General features: G+C 41.5%; 1 protein-coding gene across 4 annotated transcripts in view; it reads right to left on the minus strand.

Annotated features, from left to right (window-relative positions):
- Positions 1-19,020, minus strand: part of LOC126336855 (uncharacterized) — a 420,763-nt gene that overhangs the window by 112,830 nt on the left and 288,913 nt on the right. For all 4 annotated transcript variants that reach the window (XM_050000949.1, XM_050000950.1, XM_050000948.1 and 1 more), the window contains one exon: positions 8,382-8,519. In XM_050000949.1, the coding sequence (XP_049856906.1) occupies positions 8,382-8,512 (131 nt within the window). In that variant the 5' untranslated portion in view covers positions 8,513-8,519. The remainder of the gene's footprint in view (positions 1-8,381; positions 8,520-19,020) is intronic.

A 19,020-nucleotide genomic window follows, 5' to 3' on the forward strand; every position in this document is an offset into this window, starting at 1 on the left:
AGTGTGGTTGCTTTAGAATGTTTTTAATGTTGTTTATGTGATGCACGGTTCAAACTTGTGTTGGTAACAGACAAAATCCCTTAAGGATGTTGTGTGTCCAGATGTAAAGGAAATTATCTGACAGGCTCGAATATGCGTTTTTTTTTTTTCGTCTTCGGAGGAAGAACAGTTATTAGAAAAATGGAAACGGAAGGGAAAATTTAGCTATCAGCATTACGGCAAAGATTAGACATTTAAGTTCCTTTCTGGTTATAATGTTTTAGGATGTAAATAATATGAAGTATAACCTTAAATTTAGACGTAATTTAGCACTTACTGCGTTATTCGTCCGGCAATATTATATTATTACGAGGGGCCTCCAAACAGTAAGGTCTATTATTTTATAAAAAAATATTACACACAATTTATCGTGCTCAAATAATTGCCGTTGTACAATGCTTCTGTGTCTTTCCTACGTAGTCGCCATGGTTTTGCAGGCATTTTCGGTAACGTGAGACAAGTTTTCGAAACCAATTTTGTATCCTGATGTTCACTGTTGATGTGACTTTATCATAGGTGTTGAAGTGCTTACCTCCAAAATAACCTTCGAATGGGGGAGGGGGGGGGGGGGAGGCATTTGAAAATCACTTTGAGAAAGATCTGGTGAATATGAAGGTTGCGAAAACACTTCGCAGTTGGATCTTCCATATTCTGCTTGAGTCATTAGTGCTGCATGAAGCTGATTATTGTCATGAAGAAAGAGAACTTCAGGAGACAAAAGACCAGGACATTTCTTCCGATAGCAGCTCGCAGATTCCTCAAGACATTACAGATCTCTCTGCATTCATTACGGTGTTGCGAGGCTTGTAGAGAACGAGCAAAACCTCCTGACAGTTCCAAAAGATAGTTTTCGTAACTTTCCCCTGCTGAATGTGTGACCTTTGCCTTTTTAGGGGACTTTCGCCACACCAAGCTCTGACGTTTTGTCTCAGAAGTCGGGTGATGGATCCAGGTCTCATCCTCAGAAGCCGTTTGAAGAGCAAATCTCCATCTCTCTGATGGATTTCTAGAAAGATTCCGACAGTAATTTTCTGTTGTTGCTCGCGGACATTACTCAGAAAATGTGGCGCTCCACGCTCTTTTACAAACTGTACACTCCAAAGTCGGACCATTTGAATGCTCATACTGCCTTCCCCATAAACACAGGTTAACTCTTGATGGATGTGCACAGCGGATAGTTGTTCTGTTGCTAAAAAGGTAAATGACAGAGCGCAGCTCATGTGCGGACGCACTTTGTAGTGGTTAAACCCAAGTTATCTGGGAGCATGCTGCCAAGAAGCTGCTGCGGTTGCGTAGTAAGCCGATGGGAGTGTTGTCAGCCCCATATCAGCCGAACTCGCCAGCCCTCATATGTCCGTTTATATGAATTGGGGAAACTTGCTTATTGGACCACCCTCAAATTATCGTCATTAATGCAGAGTGACACAGAATAACGGGAATGTTTGAAATGAGTAATGGCAGCCAAGGGCAGGTGTCAGCACAGAGGGTTCGTGACAGTTAACGAGTAAACAGTCCGCCATTTAAGTAATCATGGACCAATGGAACGAACAACAGCGTGCGTTGACCATAAAAAGTTTCATAAAACTAATGATAGTTTGTTAGCGGCGCAGAGGGAGTTTCGACGTTTTATAATTTAGGACGTCATGATGCCGTTCAGTCGAAGCACGCGATAAAATGTTGGATTAATAACTTTGAAAAGACAGGATCTGCCCTCAAGAAGAAACCAGTAGGACGACCAAGAAGTGTGTGCTCTCCAGAAAACATTCATGTTGTACACGAGTGTGTCTTACGGAGCCCACGGCATTCAATTTGTAAGCAAACAGCAGCATGGTTGGAATGTCCCGGGAGAGTGTTCGCAGAATTCTTCGTCATGATTTAAAATTTCACCCGTACAAACTGCTGGTGGTGCAACAATTGAAGGACCAGTTAAGATTAGGATTCTGTCAACAAATGACAACAAAAATAAACAATGACGACGAATTTCTAAACAAGTTGTGGATGTCAGATGAGGCACATTTTCATCTCACAGTTTATGTGAATAAACAGAACTACCGATACTGGGCGAACACAAATCCTAATGACGTTCATGAGGCCCTTTACAAGCTAGTGAAGTCACAGTATGGTGTAGTGTTTCATCGCATGTGATTATCGGACAGAATTTTTTCGCAAATGAACAGGGAAACAAAATAACTCTCAATGCCGATCGTTACGTGGAGATGTTACGAACTTTCGTTTCACCTGCATTGAACAACTTTCTAAACGTTCAAAAAGCCTAGTTTCTGTAAGATGGAGCGACGCTACACACTGCACTGCAATCAATGGCATATGTGTGAGAATTGTTTGGCAATCGTGTGAGCTCACGATTCGGTAAAATTCCCTGGCCCCCCAGATTGCCACATTTATCCGTTTGTGTTTACTTGTGGGGCTACCTCAAGAGCAAAGTCTACACGATTCGACCAAGAACCCTGGATGAGTTAAACAGAGAATTTGGGATGCAATTCACAGTATCCCAGCTGATATGTTGCAGCGGTCAATGAGGAATCTCAACAACGGATTTCACGAAAGTATTAGTCATGAGGACACTATTAAAGGACGCAATTTTTTTTTAAAAAAAATGATAAATGCCATAAATGTTTAGTAAATGACAAAGTCGTAAGGTTTCAATTGCTATGAATGTAATTTCTTTCCTTCATCACTTCTAGTTTTATTGGATTGTGGAAATGTTCCCGTTTTTCTGTGTCAGCCTGTGTATCTTGAATTTTGTAATGGGATATACAACTCGAACACCGTGCGTGAAGAGCGTCCACTGCTCTAGATAAACTATTTGTAAGGATTTAATCCCTGTCACTTCGCAATTTTGATTTTCCACCGTTGTTTCAATATATTGTCATTGAATTCACAGAAGTTGTAGGATACTAAATGCCAATTCCTTGTCAGATTATGCGTGTAATATTGGCCGGCTAAGTTTAGCATACAACGCATTTTTCTTTCCTATTCCCTTTTAATTGTTTGCTTACAGTGAAATTGAAGTCATACACAACATGAAAGTATCGCTCTGTGCTCTGCCGTGCTCCAAGCAACGAGTTTAGATAGCCTGTTTTGTTATTGATTAAGAGCACTGCCCATGTGTGTGTGTGAGGGGGGGGGGGGGGGGCGGGGAGACGGGGGAGGGGAGGGTGTTATTACTATGTCAGTTGAGCTCCTCGTAGAAATTTAGCAAGGCATCTTATATAGCAGAAACTGGATTAGTGGTTCAGCAGATTAAGGGCAAGGTTCTCGAATCTCAGTAGAAAGGAAGAAGGAAAGAGTAGAAGTTTTCCTTTTGTCGCCAAGTGATTAGAGAAGGGGATCCATTTTGGTTTCAGAGTAACAACTCTGCCTTTTGAATAATGTGACTTATCTATCACAAATAGTTATAAAATGTAATATTCAGAATTTATAAATATGAAAACTATTTCAGACTAGTCCCTCACTAACATTAGCTTCTCATTATTACGATCATGGTAATTGGTGCTGCTTAACTGATATGTTGGTTTTGTTGGCAGGTGTGTGTGTGTGTGTGTGTGTGTGTGTGTGTGTGTGTGTGCGTTTGTAAATTTTCGTAGGAATTTTTCTTGTTTTGTATGTCGGGAATCGCGCTCGTATGGTCTGAATTGCTTAGACACGCGCGCACAGCCTCAACAGAGATCCGCTGCACAGAGATGAGAAGTGATCTTTGCTCTGCGGTGGTGCGTGCAGTAAGTATCAAACAATAGAGATTTTACGGAATTAGATTTTAGGTTAATGGAAGATTTACTGCGGACAGAAAAAGAACTGATTTTTATATTGGTATGACTATACTCTTAGTGAAGAATGGATTATAGGTAATGATCAAGTTTGTTTTACACTGAGGAGTGAAAGAAACTGGTACACCTGCCTAATATCGTGTAGGGCCCTCGCGAGCACTTAGAAGTGCCGAAACACGACGTGTTGGAGGGAACTGACACCATTAATCCTGCATGGCTGTCCATAAATCCGTAAGAGTATGAGGGGGTGGAGACCTCTTCTGAGTAGCACGTTGCAAGCATCCCACGTATGCTCAGTGACATTCATCCTGGGGAGTTTGTGGCCAGCGGAAGTGTTTAAACTCAGAAGTGTGTTCCTGGAGCCACTCTGTAACAGTTCTGGACGTGTGTGGTGTCACGTTATCCTGCTGGAATATCCGAAGTCCGTTGGAGTGCTCAGTGGACATGAATGGATGCAGGCGACCAGACAGGACGCTTACGTACGTGTCACCTGACAGAGTCGTGTCTAGACGTATGGGGGGCCCTATATCACTCCAACTGCACGGATCCTACACCATTACAGGGGCTCCACCAGTTTGAACAGTCCCTCTGTTGATATGCTGGGTCCATGGATTCATGAGGTTGTTTCCATACCCGTACACGTCCGTCCGTTTGAAACGAGACTTGTCAGACCAGGCAACATGTTTCCAGTCAACAGTCCAATTTCGGTGTTGACGGGAGCAGGCGAGGCGTAAAGCTTTGTGTCGTGCAGTGATCAAGGGTACACGAGTGGGCCTTCGGCTCCGAAAGCCCACATCAATGATGTTCTGTTGGATGGCTCGCACGTTGACACATGTTGATGGTCCAGCATTGAAATCTGCAGCAATTTTCCGGAGGGGTTGCACTTCTGTCACGTTGAACGATGGTCGTGCGGGAAAATCCCCACTTCATCGCTGTGTTCAAATGGTTCAAATGGCTCTGAGCACTATGGGACTTAACATCTGTGGTCATCAGTCCCCTAGAACTTAGAACTACTTAAACCAAACTAACCTAAGGACATCACACACATCCATGCCCGAGGCAGGATTCGAACCTGCGACCGTAGCAGTCGCGCGGTTCCGGAATGAGCGCCTAGAACCGCTAGACCATCATCGCTGTGTCCCATCGCTCGTGCGTCGACTGCAACACCGCGTTCAAACTCTCTTAAATCTTTATAATCTGCCATTGTAGCAGCAGTAACCGCTCTAACAACTGCGCCAGACGCTTGAGGTCTTATATAGGCGTTGCCGGCCGCAGCGCCGTATTCCTTCTGTTCACGTACTCTGTATTTGAATAAGCAAGCTTATACCAATTTCTTTGGCTCTTCAGTGTACTTGCAGTAGCGATTTGATAATGCAGCATTCTTGATTTGTCGGACATACTGATCAGGGATCTTCTTGCTTTATGCTTTTTTGTTGGAATTTATCTACCATTGTGAGAGAAAGGGATTTAAGAATTAGATTTTGGAATTTTGTATAAGGAAAGATTATACGTGTGAAGTTTAAGTTTTGAACTTCTTGGATTATAGTTACGTGATTTCAGAAGAAGTTTAACTGTTATTGAAGTTTCATCACATGTTTTTAAGTCAAATGGTATGAGATTGATGCTGAGTTCACTTAACCCAGAGTCATTGTCCACATCCTAAGACTCAATTAATTTTCAATTTACTGAAAACTATTATTAAAAATTATGAACCACGAGTGATAGCAATATCTTTTAGAGAACGTATCTCATTAGTTAGATTTTGCAGCTTTGTTACGGAGACGCGCTGTAGCTACGAGAGCATTTTGCACGACATCAAAGTTCATTATCTCACTTTGTGATAACAATAAGTTTAAGACAGGGCATGATTTTCTTATAATTCTCCCAGTTAGATTTCTCTACGCATTCTCGCAGTTGGAGTTTGTCACCAACAGTCAGCGATACAGAAGCATCAGCTAGGTCTGGTCTGTGCACCAGAGGAAGCCCAAAGTTTAGCATATAACAGATAATTTAACTTAAAGAGACAGTCAACATTCCACATCACATTACTTTATAACAAGTTTAAACAGATAATTTTCAGTATGTAATTGGTATAAGACTTGTTTTATTAAAATAGTCATGCAGTGACTAGCAGTACAATATGTAGCCAGAAAATGGCTTTTCTAGAAGCTCCTACTAGAAGAAATTGCTGTTATGTGGACAAGACTTTTAAGACTACTCTTGGCAGGTGGACTGCTCAGCGCACTGAGCTTGTAATCGAGGTGGTGTGGCCTTGACACAGCAGCAGAAAGAGGCCCACAGACAATAGGACGCCCAAAGACAATGCTAGACGCAAAACCGGCACCAGATGGCTATGTCCTATCCGCGAGATCTTCCAACAAGATAATAATAGAACGCATTTCAGCACCACGTGTTACGAACCCTCTCGAGGCCACCACGTGGCGTGATACGCTCTGCGCCGGCCGCACAAAGCCGAAAACAAAGAACGAGTCCAACGGAAATTGATTAGTAATAAATCAACTGACAGACTAGGGAGCCCTTGATGGTGAACAACCCGCTGTTGGCTTCATAATTTAAGTGTCAATATTATTTCGAAGTACTTAAGAATTTAATCGCTAATAATAATTCTGGACATACTATGGGATGAATAATTGTAAATAGATTTCGGTTGCTGTCATCTTGAGAGGTGTAAATAATTTCTCAAGAAGGTGGCAACTAGTTAAAACGATTAAGAACTAAAGAACCGTTTATGAGACGCATAGGAATACAGCAAAGCATGCCGTTCCGACGGCTGAGACTGCGCCAAGGTAGGGAACCTATGGGAGAAAAGGAGGTGAACAGTTTCAATGTTCCAAAAGGCGAGGGCCAGTCAACCTGCCGTCCATTAGGTTGGCGCAGGTGCTAATATTTGAAATGAAATCGTCAGCTTATCAGAGTGTGGCACACGTCCACCTTTACAAGTTGTGGTTACAGCCACATCTACCCAGACTGTCCAGTCTACCGAGAACGACTTGGAGCTGCCGCCTCGTGACCGTTCGCGACCAGGTCTTGTTACACGCATTCAACGACATGCTGTGGCACACTTAACTGTCTATTACCCTGAAAAGAGCTGAGCAATGTTGCTCGTTTTCGCCGTTTAGTTCGTTTCGTGATCGCCATTATATTGCAATATAACGGCAGAGAGGCGGCGCAATCCATGCGGGAAGACGCGTCAAAGTCTGCCATCCCCCCCCCCCCCCTCTCCTCACCCTCCTCTCTTCTTTTGTCACCAGGATCCGCTTCTCATGGTTCAGCATTCTCTCTTCGATATGTTCTTAGTTGCGTATGTATAGATATGGTTCAATATTTGTTTTCATTGTCGATTCGTGCTTGCGTAATGTTGGTGAAGACAGCCTTTTGCTACAATGTATCCTGTTCCATACAGATTTGAGAATATATCTCTGTTTTTATTACTTCTAAATCTTTTTGTTATTAAAGCTGCAATTTCGTATCACCTTTCCTCACTATAAAAAGAAGTAAAGTGTCCCATAATGGTCAGTTTGGAGCGCTGTAGATGGGTTCGAGCAGGTAACAGGCGGTCACGTGACCCTCCATCACCTTGGTTCGCTCACCCGCCATTTTGTGCCCACAGCAGTGACATGGCGCCGGTCATGCTGCCGTGCAACATGTCATGGTGGCCGCTGTGTGTATTTACCAGCCAGTTTTATGGAGTCAGCGCAGGAAGATGGTTCAACGTGGATGCATGACAGAATGGAGTTATCATATTTGGACATGCCCATGTCCACATTGATTGAAGTTGCCCACTTTTTTTTGTGTATCAATGTGGACTGTCCAACATGTCTACAAGAAATGGTTTACCTGTTGCAGCCGCATACCACGGCCTAAGAATAATGATTATAAGAAGAACTGAACCAACTGTGACTACAGATGGGCATCATGCCTTGTCAACGACAATCGGTTTCAAACCCAACAAGAATCGCATCTGTCAGTGAAGGCAGGTTCATTTCAAACTGTTTTTAAACAAACACTGAAGTGAAATGCATGCAATGTACATTTGGTGTCAGGTACCTCGTGAAAGGCCACACCCAAGGTGTGGGCTGCATAACACAGCAACAGGATGTCAGATGACTAGAGATGCGTAATATGGACCGATGAGTTGCGATTTTGCGTCTTTTCAAAAGATGTGAGTCGTCTGGTGCACCGACAGTCCAATGAGGCGTTTGGAGGGTGTAGTGGTTCTCTGTGATGTTTTGGAGACGCTTTTCATACTATAACTTGTGTACACTTCTTCAGGTTATTGTCAACCGGAATCAGGATATTTGCGTGGGCTATTCATAAGTTAACCTAACTGGCTATTAAACAAGGAAACAATAGGTCTTTTTTACACACTGTACAGTCTGTAGTTACATGTTGAGATTACTTCTCCACTTAGTTTCCACTAAAATTCCAGCAGCTGACTTCTTAATCTGATGTACTTTCCACATGGTTCAGCAATGTTCTTGCACAAAGGGCGGTACTGAACAAAGAGAATAAAGCTGCTAGCGGAGCGATACTCACTTGCACATGGTGTGTATCTTCTGCATGCCATCGACCAGCTCCTGCGGCGTGCGGGCGAGGGCGAGCTGCGTCAGGTGGCGCTGCACCGTCGGCCACCACGGCAGGTCGCACGGCAGCATGACCAGCGCCATGTCATTGCTGCGGGCACAAAGTGGTGGGTGAGCGAGCCAAGTCACCATGTCGGAAGTGAGGGGACACTGACATTAAGGAAAAGGTGCGCCTAACAGCATCACCAGAGCAGTGACATTGCTGTGGGCATGAAGCCAGTCAACTGTTCATTCCATTATGGTAAATGTGGTACTGTTTGTACAGGAAGGGGTGAAAGATTTGCAAACTGAAGTATAGCAGTGTTTCAGAAATTGTAAAACATGTCTTAATGGAAGGTTGGGCAATACTGGAAAGCGCACTGCATTGAACAAGAGCTGTTTGTAAATTCCATCACCCGTGCCACTACAGTGTACCGAAGAAAAAGACTGTTCAGTCTATTATGAATCAAAAGATCAGTATGTTTTTGCGTAGCAGCAAGTTATGTTTTTCAGTGTATGAACTTGACTTTCGAGTGTTTTATTTTATATGGAACTAAACAATATTATATTTCTATTGTGTTATAGATATAACTGACATTGTTCTGTGTTACAGGCTGTAACAGAGTTTAGCCCAAGTAGTAACGATGGGAATGTTAAATTACCACAGCCATATATTTGGGTTGTACTGGGCAAAGTAATTTTATGTTGTACCGGACAATCTTAAATTTTTAAACATTTCTTTAAAAGGCAAATATTGAGAAGCTACAACATAAACGGGTTGAAAATAACATGAAGGAAGCCATAAAAATCAACTTTTTCAATGATAACCATCAAAACGAGTGAAAAATGGTCTGTTCTAAGAAGTACATTAGGCTGTCTTTAGGTTGTGGCCGAGCGGTTCTAGGCGCTTCAGTGCAGAAACCACACTGCTGCTACAGTTGCAGGTTCGAATCCTGCCTCGAGCATGGATGTGTGTGATGTCCTTAAGTTAGGTTTAAATAGTTCTAACTCTAGGGGACTGATGACGTCAGATGTTAAGTCCCATAGTGCTTAGAGCCATTTGCACCATTTGTCTTTAGGGGTAAACAAAGAGGTGGTCATGAAACCTTTTTTAGAAAATAAGTTTTTTTCAAGGACATTGACTGATACACAAGAAGGATATTGTACGACCAACGAAACCTTCAAAGAATACTATATTCAGTGTCACATCTGTGAGGGTTTGGACCCATGAACATTGTGTCCATACAGACAGAATGCTCTAGACGTCTGTTTATAAGATTTTATTTTATGTATATTATGCTCTGCAATCTATGTATAGTTATTCAGTGTGTCAAAAAACAGTATGATAAATAAATAAGTGTTACAAATTTTTCGCTAAAGATTAAACTAGTATTTTTTTAGGCTTCTTCTGTTAAAAACTTAATGATTTCGAAATTTTGCTTATTCAACTCCCTCCTGACATGGAAACTCACTATAAAGATGTTTAGCCGACATTTTCGTTAGTTGAATGTTTATTTATGGTCCAAGCGAAAACCTTTTTGTGACAAAAATGATTTTATGACTTCTTACGTGTTCAATGCAACCCTCGAAAAATTGAAATAACCAAAAGCTTGAAAAATTTATAATAAAGCAACGAAGATACGTTCTTACGACATTGATTTTTATACTTCTATTAAGTACGATTAATGGTGTTGGTTAGTTTTTCCAATACAACATTAAAAGAAGATTACTTTTAGGGTTGGGGAGGGAGGGAGAGGGTTAGGAAGAGCCAGTAACTCCTTCCTGGCTTTAAATGTACAAAATGCTGAAATTCAAAAATAATAAAGGACTGAAATGTATACTGCTTCACAATTATACAATCAACTAGTTCCATGTTTCATAATATGCAAAATACATCAAACTTCTGTTGTATTAGACACTGTTATAGATAAAATACAAAAAAGAACAAAACTATGACTAAAATTAAGTATTAAATTATAGCTGATTCATAAAAACAAATTATGAATTTAATTAAAATTTTGCGTTAGATTTACATGAATCATGGAACTATGTTTTGGGGTACGTTGTGCTAAAAAATGATAATTACACTAGTATATCCAGGACTATTCGCAAAAATCAAACTGAATATTTCGCTTGTTTCTAGAACCTATATCTATCGACAAATATTCGAGATTTATCTCTTACATTCTCTCTTAGCTATCAGATATTAAATGTATTGCATTAAAATAAATTATACAACCAGTTGAGTCTGTAATAATGAATTCACAAACAGCGAGAGAGAGATGTTTTTGTCGGAAGACAATTCGATCACACAAGTATTGCATAGTTCTGACAACAGATTACAAGTAGAAGTACAATGAAAGTTCAGATTTTCTATTTTTGCAGCGGACTGGCTGTTTTACCACCTTGAAGTCTATGCGCGTCTCAAAGGTGAGATGCTTCACTTAGATAGATGTTAAAGTACTCTCTAAGACAAAAAAACGACGCACCACGACGGAATTATCAGAATGGGACGGAAATCGGTAGAGGTGTGCTTGTACGTAGAAACAAATGATTATATTTTCAGAAAAAACTTCTATTTATTCAAGAGATAGAGCTTCATAAAAGCCAGTCGTTGATCGATCTCTGGTCCTCATACAAGCAGCTATTCTGCTTGGTATTGATTCACAGAGTTGTTGGTTTTCTTTATGAGAGGTAACATGCCAGATTATGCCCCATTGGCGCATCGGATCGTCGAAATTCCCAGCTGGTTGGAGGGCCCTGCAGATAATGCTACAAACGTTCCCAATTGGGGAGAGATCCAGTGACCTTGCTGGTCAAGTTAGGATTTGACAAACACGAGGACAAGCAGTAGCAACTCTCGCGGGTGGGCGTTATCTTGCTGAAATGTAGTCAGGATGGCCTGCCATCAAGGACAAAGAAACGCAGCGTAGAATATCGTTGATGTACTGCTATGACGTGAAGGTGCTACATATGACAACCAGAGTCGTCCCGTTATAAAATGAAATGTCTACCAAGACACTCACTCTCGGATGTCGGGCAGTATGGCGGGCGACAGTAAAGCTGGTATCCCAGCACTGTCCGCGGCGTGTCCAGACACGTCTCTGCTGTTTATCCTGGCTCAGTTCGAATCAGACTTACCACTGAAGAATAGCAACAGCTTTGAGTTTGTAGATATTTAATTATCGGCAAAAATAAATTGTTACATAAGGGTAAAGAAGTATAAGACGACACTAAGTAACAACTAGAACGGCGATCATAACACAGCATCCAACGGAAAAAGAGAGTTGTGTGATATACTGGGTGTTTCAAAAAGAATATACGCATTTCAAATGCATATATTTATTAAACTTTAAGACATACGAATATGAAACTTTACACATATATTTACGAACCTCTCAAGTTCAGATTACAGATGTTCAATATGTGCTCCATCAGTGACACGAACAATATTACATAGATACTCAAATACCTCCAATACTCTGGCAAGCATGTCCTTTGTCACTGATGTTATGGCAGTATGGTTCTGGTTCTTCAACTCTTCCAGGTCCTGTGGGAGTGGTGGTACATACACGTTGTCTTAAACGAAACCCCACAGGAAGAAGTCAGAGGGTGTCAAATCCGGCTACCGTGGAACCCAGCTCAGACATGTTAAGTCGCCAGCTCCTTGGCGACCAATCCGACGGTTCTGAAGGGTTTCATTCAGATATTCACGCACTGGGCGACTCCAGTGAGCCCCGTCTTGTTGAAAAATGAAGTTGTCTTCGTGCAGCCTCGGAAACAACCAGTACTGTAACACAGCGAGGTACTGCTGACAGTTAATCGTGTTTCCATCAAAGAAGAATGGGCCATAAACAGATGATCGGGATATCGCTCAAAACACATTGACTTTGAGCGAATATCGTACATGTCCAATGGCTGCATGTAGGCCCCAGATTTGAACATTGTGTTTGTTTACCTGATCACTAACATGGAAAGTCGCTTGATGGCTGAACACGATGCGTTTTGCGAAAGTGTTAGGTTTGCCAATAGCATCAAAAATCTCGTTACAAAATGCCACACATTTGCGTTTGTCATCAGGACTCAGAGCTTGTAACAGCTACAATTTGTTCGGCTTCGTAACCAGCCGACGTCTCAAAACACACGAAATTGTTGTTGTAGGCAGTTGTAATTCCCGACTGGCACGACGAGTTGATTTTGGAGCACTACGTTGGAAAGCAGATTGAATTCGTGCAACATTTTCTTGAGGATCACGAGGGCGGCCAGGACTCTTCCCTTTAGATACACATCCCGTATCTAGAAACTGTCGATAACATATGCGAATGTTCCATCCATTCGGAGGATCAGTTTGGTACCTCAAACTGAAATGTCTTTGCACTGTAATCACGGAATTGCACTTCGCAAACTCGAGAACACAAAATGATTTCTGCTGCGGAGTAGCCATTTTAAACATATGACGCTTACTACGCAAAACAGAAGACAACTGACATCTAGCGGCTCTTAATTTAAACTAGACTATGTATTCGTTTCTTCAATAGCCGAGCGGAGGCGCAGCGATCGATAGTTTGGACAAAATAATACTTCGTAATACGTATATACTTTTGAAACATCTGTATGTGTTCGTTACTGCGGTTACTGACAGATAATAGCGGTATTCCTATATCAAGTATACAGCGTACTGTAAAACTGTCGAGTCCAGTCTGCATGTCATTTCAATGCGCCAAACTTAAGGAGGCTTCTGTCCAAAAGCTACGAACCCTCCATTACACATGAGTGTACCTGGCGTAATCTCGCTGGTGGTATGACCCCAAAAGAATAACATTCCATGTTTATTATGCAGCATGCCGGCTTTGGACATAGGAACAAAATTTTTAAACTCATTTTCCGATTACAAAGTTAAAACCGTAAAAAATAGAAAAAAATCAGCTTTTAACATTCGTTCTGGTATCGATGCCGACAACAAAGCAAAGTGCTAGTGAAACTTAGTCGTAATTCTGACCCTGCCATAATGGTTAAGTTTTCCAGAGCTTCACAAGCACCGCGCTAAGGGAATGATACTAGAGGACTTTCTATGTAAGAGCCACAAACATTTGAGTTCTGGTCCTCGTCTAATCTGAGCTAGTTCTATGAACATCACTGGCGACAAAGAGTTAAATAATTAGCAGTACGTTACCTCTAAGATTATCCGTTGCTGCCGATAAGCAATGCCATTCACGCCTCACCCGCAGAGTTTTCTTGTTGTACATTATTTTTTCAGTGAATACAGTTCTAAGGGCTGAGGCGATCCCCGTCAGACTCTCTACCGAATCTACAGCTGAGTCATCCTTTCTTGTAACCCTAATATACTGAAAATCCCTCGAACAAAAGACTATGTCCGGTGATTCTACATGGAGCGCAGCAGTAGTGATCAACATATCAACTGTTCAACATCCTTGCTACCCATCTGTCGTAGAACCGTAGAACACATTGTAAGTTCCAATCTCATGACTTATCTCGAAAAGAGCTACTACCTCCCTGCCAACCAGCATGAGTCCAACATAGACCATATGAAACACAACTCGCACTTTCCCCACATGGTATCCTCAAAGGCTCTGATTAATCCGGTCACACAGATGCGATGTCCATTATGTGATCGAAAGTACCCGGACACCTGGTTGAAAATGACTTACAAGTAAGTGGCGCCCTCCATCGGTAACGCTGGAATTCAATATGGTGTTGGCCCACCCTTAGCCTTCATGACAGCTTCCACTCTCGCAGGTATACGTTCATTGGGTCCTGGAAGGATTCCTGGGGAATGGCAGACCATTCTCCATGCATTGCTACACTGGAGAGAGGTATCAATGTCGGTCGGTGAGGCCTGGCACGAAGTCGGCGTTTCGAAACATCCCAAAGGTGTTCTACAGGATTCAGGTCAGGACTCTGCTCAGGCCAGTCTATTACAGGGATGTTGTTGTCGTGTAACCACTCCGCCACAGGCCGTGAATAATGAACAGGTGTTCTATTGTGTTGAAAGACGCAGTCGCCATCCCCGAATTGCTCTTCAACAGTAGGAAGCAAGAAGGTGCTTAAAATATCAGTCAGCCTGTTCTGTGATAGTGCCACGCAAAACAACAAGGGGTGCAAGACTCCTCCATGAAAAACACGACAACACCGTAACACCACCGCCTCCGAATTTTTCTGTTGGCACTACTAACGCAGGCAGATGACGTTCACGGGGCATTCGACATATCCACACACTGAAATCGGATCGCCACATTGTGTACCGTGATTCGTCACTCCACACAACGTTTTTCCGCTGTTCAATCGTCCAATGTTTATGCTTCTTACACCAAGCGAGGCGTCGTTTGGCATTTACCGGCGTTATGTGTGGCTTATGAACAGCCGCTCGATGACGAAATCCAAGTTTTTGCTCACCTTCTGCCTAACTGTCATAGTACTTGCAGTGGATCTTGATGCAGTTTGGAATTCCTGTGTAATGCTCTGGACACATTGCAACCCTCCTCAAGTGTCAGTGGTCTCTATCAGTCAACAGATGAGGTCGGCCTGTACGCTTTTGTGCTGTACGTGACCTTTCACGTTTCCACTTCACTATCCCATCGGAAACAGTGGTCCTAGGGATGTTTAGGAGTGTGGAAAACTCACATAAAGACGTGTGACACAAGTGAAAATCACCCGACCACAGTCGAAGTCTGTGAGTTCCTGCGGAGTGCCCCATTCTCTCTCTCGCGCTGTCTAATGACTACAGAGGTCGCTGATATGGAGTACCTGGCACTGGATGGCAGCACAATGCACCTAATATGAAAAAATTAGGTTTCTTAGGGTGTCCCGATACTGTTGATCACATAATGTATCTTCGGAAAGGCATTTAACTCAGTGCCACATACACGCTTATTATCGAAAGTAGAATTGTAATGTGTACCAAGCGACATCTGCGAGCGTACTGAGGATTACTTGTTGGACAGAATGCAGCATCATAATTTAAAACTTCCAAACTGTTAGGCCGTGATCGACGTATAAAACTTTCTCCTGACGTTTCCTCTCCGACTGCGGAGATATCCTCAGAGGAAAAAAAGGGAGAACTGCCATTTTACCTCTGAAGATATCTCCCGCAGTCGGAAAGGAAACGTTAGGAGAAAGTTTTGTACATCGATCACGGCCTAATAGCCCTGAAGTTTCAAATGATGACAGTACCAGCCGTGAAAGCTTACATTGTAGGATGCAGCATGTTATCTTCGATGGAGCGCCATGGACAGATGTAGAAGTGTGTTGGGACCCTTGTGGTTGTTGTATATTAAAGACATTGCAGACAATATTAGTAATAACCTCAGACTTTTCGCAGTTGATACCGTTAACTATAATGAAGAATTGTCTGAAAGAAGTTCCGCATATATTGCCTAGGATCTTTATAAGATTTCAAAGTGGTGCGAAGATTACCAACTTGCTTTAAGGTTCAGAAGTATAAAATTTTGCACTTCACAAAGGGAAAAAGTAGATCGTATGACAACAGTATCAACGAGTCGCAACTGGAATCGGTCAGTTCATAGAAATAACCTAGGTGTAACAATTTGTAGGGATATGAAATGGAGCTGTCACATAGTCTGTCACAGGAGAGGCACGTGGCAGGCAGCGGTTCAGTGGTAGAATATTAGAGTAATGCAGTCAGTCTACGAACCAGAATGCATACAAAGTAGTCCTGCGACCTGCCCTAATATTTCTCGAGTGTGTGGGACCCGCACCAAATAGCACTAACAGGGGTTACTGAACAGGTACAAAGAACAGCAGCTGATATGGTCAGAATTTGTTTGTTGACCATTGGTAGAGCGTCACGAAGATGGTGAAAGATCTGAACTGGAAAACGCATGAAGATCGACGCAAGTTAGACCTTGAGAGTCTGCTTACAAAGAGAGAGCTTGAAGCGATGAAAATAGGAATATAGTACACCCACCTGCGTATCGCTCCTGTTTGGATCGCGAAGACAGGATTAAAATAACTACAGCGCGCAGAGAGGCATTTAACCAAGCGTTTCCCCGCGCTCCTCACGTGAATGCAACGGGATGAAGCCTTAATACCTGGTAACCGGAGCGTACCCTCTGCCATGAAGTTCGCAGTGGTTTACAGAGTATAGATAAAGAATGAGTAGCTAGTTAATGCTCCAGAACCAATATAGGAAACGAGCTGATATGATATTCAGGTATCAGCAAGCAAATTTAAAGTCTTAGAATACGAACAAGCTGACGTAACATGCTGCAAGAATATTGTGCCTTACATTCCATCAAAAACCCTTATCAAACTGAAGAAGTTACACGATACACAGGACGAGCTACAAAGGTCACAGGAAAGTTTTTAAAGCTCGTTCAGGGACATTTTCTGAGCATTTTACAGAGCTATTGTATTTAGTTTGATTTCTTATCCCTATACATCTTGTTATCTAAATCACACGAAAAATATCTGAACTGAGTACAAAAAACATATCAACGGTAAGCTCTGTGTGTCTTGTTTGGAAACTAACTTATTCCATTCATCGATGGTGTGTGTTCTTCGCTCTCATATTTGTATTTGCTACTGTTTGGTTCTGGTCGGGTTTGTTTTTCGGTGTAACATCCACGTGATAAATTTTTGGCTACAGTGCGACGAGAGGAAATTGCCTCTGGCAGTTATGAACATTGTCTATTCGACATATGAAAAAATAGTGAATTAATTATTTATATAATATTCTATGATTGGACATATCGATGTGTATTATACAAAGACAATGATAATTGTGAATTCATTTTGTGATCTGCGTTTGTCTTCCTTTGTTTTTACCTTTTGTTGGATGGCTTTTGTAGCTTCAGCACGCAAGACGCATATCAAACTGAGGTCTGTTAAGAAATTGTAATTATTTGTTAATTATTACCTGAAAATAGAGTTCATTGTTACTATAAACATTAGTGAACTGTAATTCCTCTCTCAGTAAGCATTATCTGTGTTAATTGTTTCTTTCCGCTGCAAGGAGCGCAGCTATCCATGATAGCGTTTTGTATCGCGTTTTTGTCTGTGTTTTCCTTAGAAACAAATCAAATGTTTGCTTGATGAAGTCTAAATAGTGCACAACACGAAAGTAGAGTTTCTGTAAAGTTTAATAAGCAGTTAAAATACTTATTTGGTCTAACAATAGAAAGTCTCTACCAATTGTCTGCCGCCATCTTAACAATTGTCTCAGCGGCAAATTCAAATTACGCAAATCTGCAGACATAAATGCTGAACATAATACAAATGTGTAAAAATAAATGTGCACCGGTGGTCCCGACTCATTTGAATGAAAATGATTCGAATCAGATTGGTTCTTAAAAAACACTGCTCATAGCACGAACGTTGTAACAAACTTTTCTAGCTGATGTATGGAGCCGAAATTAATTACGCACGAGTTGCGAAGAATATTGTTTCAGGTAACATACGTCAGTGTTGTGCGCGGCTGATATTCGGTGGTTTTAATGATCATTTTGCTGAAGATGACTGTTTCCATCATAATCCATTGTTGTATAGAATCCGTTGTATGAACTGTGATTTAGTGACACTTACACACTTACAGACAACACTTTAACACGACGTTAACTTTGAGTTCTTTAGCAACTTGACCATTCTTTAGCCGGGAGAAAATTTATTTAGTAATTACTCGATGTAATAAAATATCATTTCCATTTACAAATTAGTTAAATACCAAACCACTGAATAACCCAGTGAACGCCACACTGCACCCAACGTGGGGCCACCAATGCACATTTATTCATTGTATTAACTGAAATTGAGATGTTTATTTATTTGTTTCATGAGCATTGACATCTTCCTACCGAACTGCTGTACGAATCTGTATCTTCGCCGGTGCGACAGTAACTTCATATAATCACTGCAGTCCGCAGCTCTCGATCATCTCAGATAGGGACACATGTACATAATCAATAATTGCATAGCAGCACACGATCAACATCCGCCGCCTGACAATATTTAAATTAAAATCAGTACCTGCAGCTATAAGTAGTAGTAAGTTAATATTCTGGCTGCGAGAATAATATTTTTGAGCGTTATTTGTGTATATGTGTTAGTTATAAAATCCTTTTGTGTCAACTGGTGCTATATTGGTGATAGAATGGTTAAACAAAAGAAAAATAAACCGAATGAGCATACTGATGCTGAGATGACATCAGAGTCTCAGGTAGAACAATCTACCCATATTTCTGTCGAATTATTAGAAAATTTAATTATGAATGATAATTTAGAAACTGATGTCCCGAATGATAGTAAAACCGAGGAGGTGCCAAAACAAACTGACACTCCTGCCTTCAACCAGTTAGGAATTAATTACAATATTTGTTCTGAGCAAGGGGCAGAAGTTAGCAATGCTCAAGCTATGTCGATACAGGATATGCTAACAGCATTTTTTGAAAAGTTTACTATTAAAGAGCAGGAGCGTGAAAGACAACGTCAGCAGGAAAAGGAAAAACGTAGACAGGAAAAGCTTATAGAAAAACAGCAACAGGAGCTCAGGGACCAAGAAAAGGAAAAAAAATTATGGAAAATATAAACAATATTTTTCTGGAAAGAGATAAAGAAATTGTCCGTAGGATAAATCAAGT

This window comes from Schistocerca gregaria, chromosome 2 (genome assembly GCF_023897955.1).
Source record: "Schistocerca gregaria isolate iqSchGreg1 chromosome 2, iqSchGreg1.2, whole genome shotgun sequence".
In the NCBI taxonomy this organism is placed as follows: Eukaryota; Metazoa; Arthropoda; class Insecta; order Orthoptera; family Acrididae; genus Schistocerca; species Schistocerca gregaria.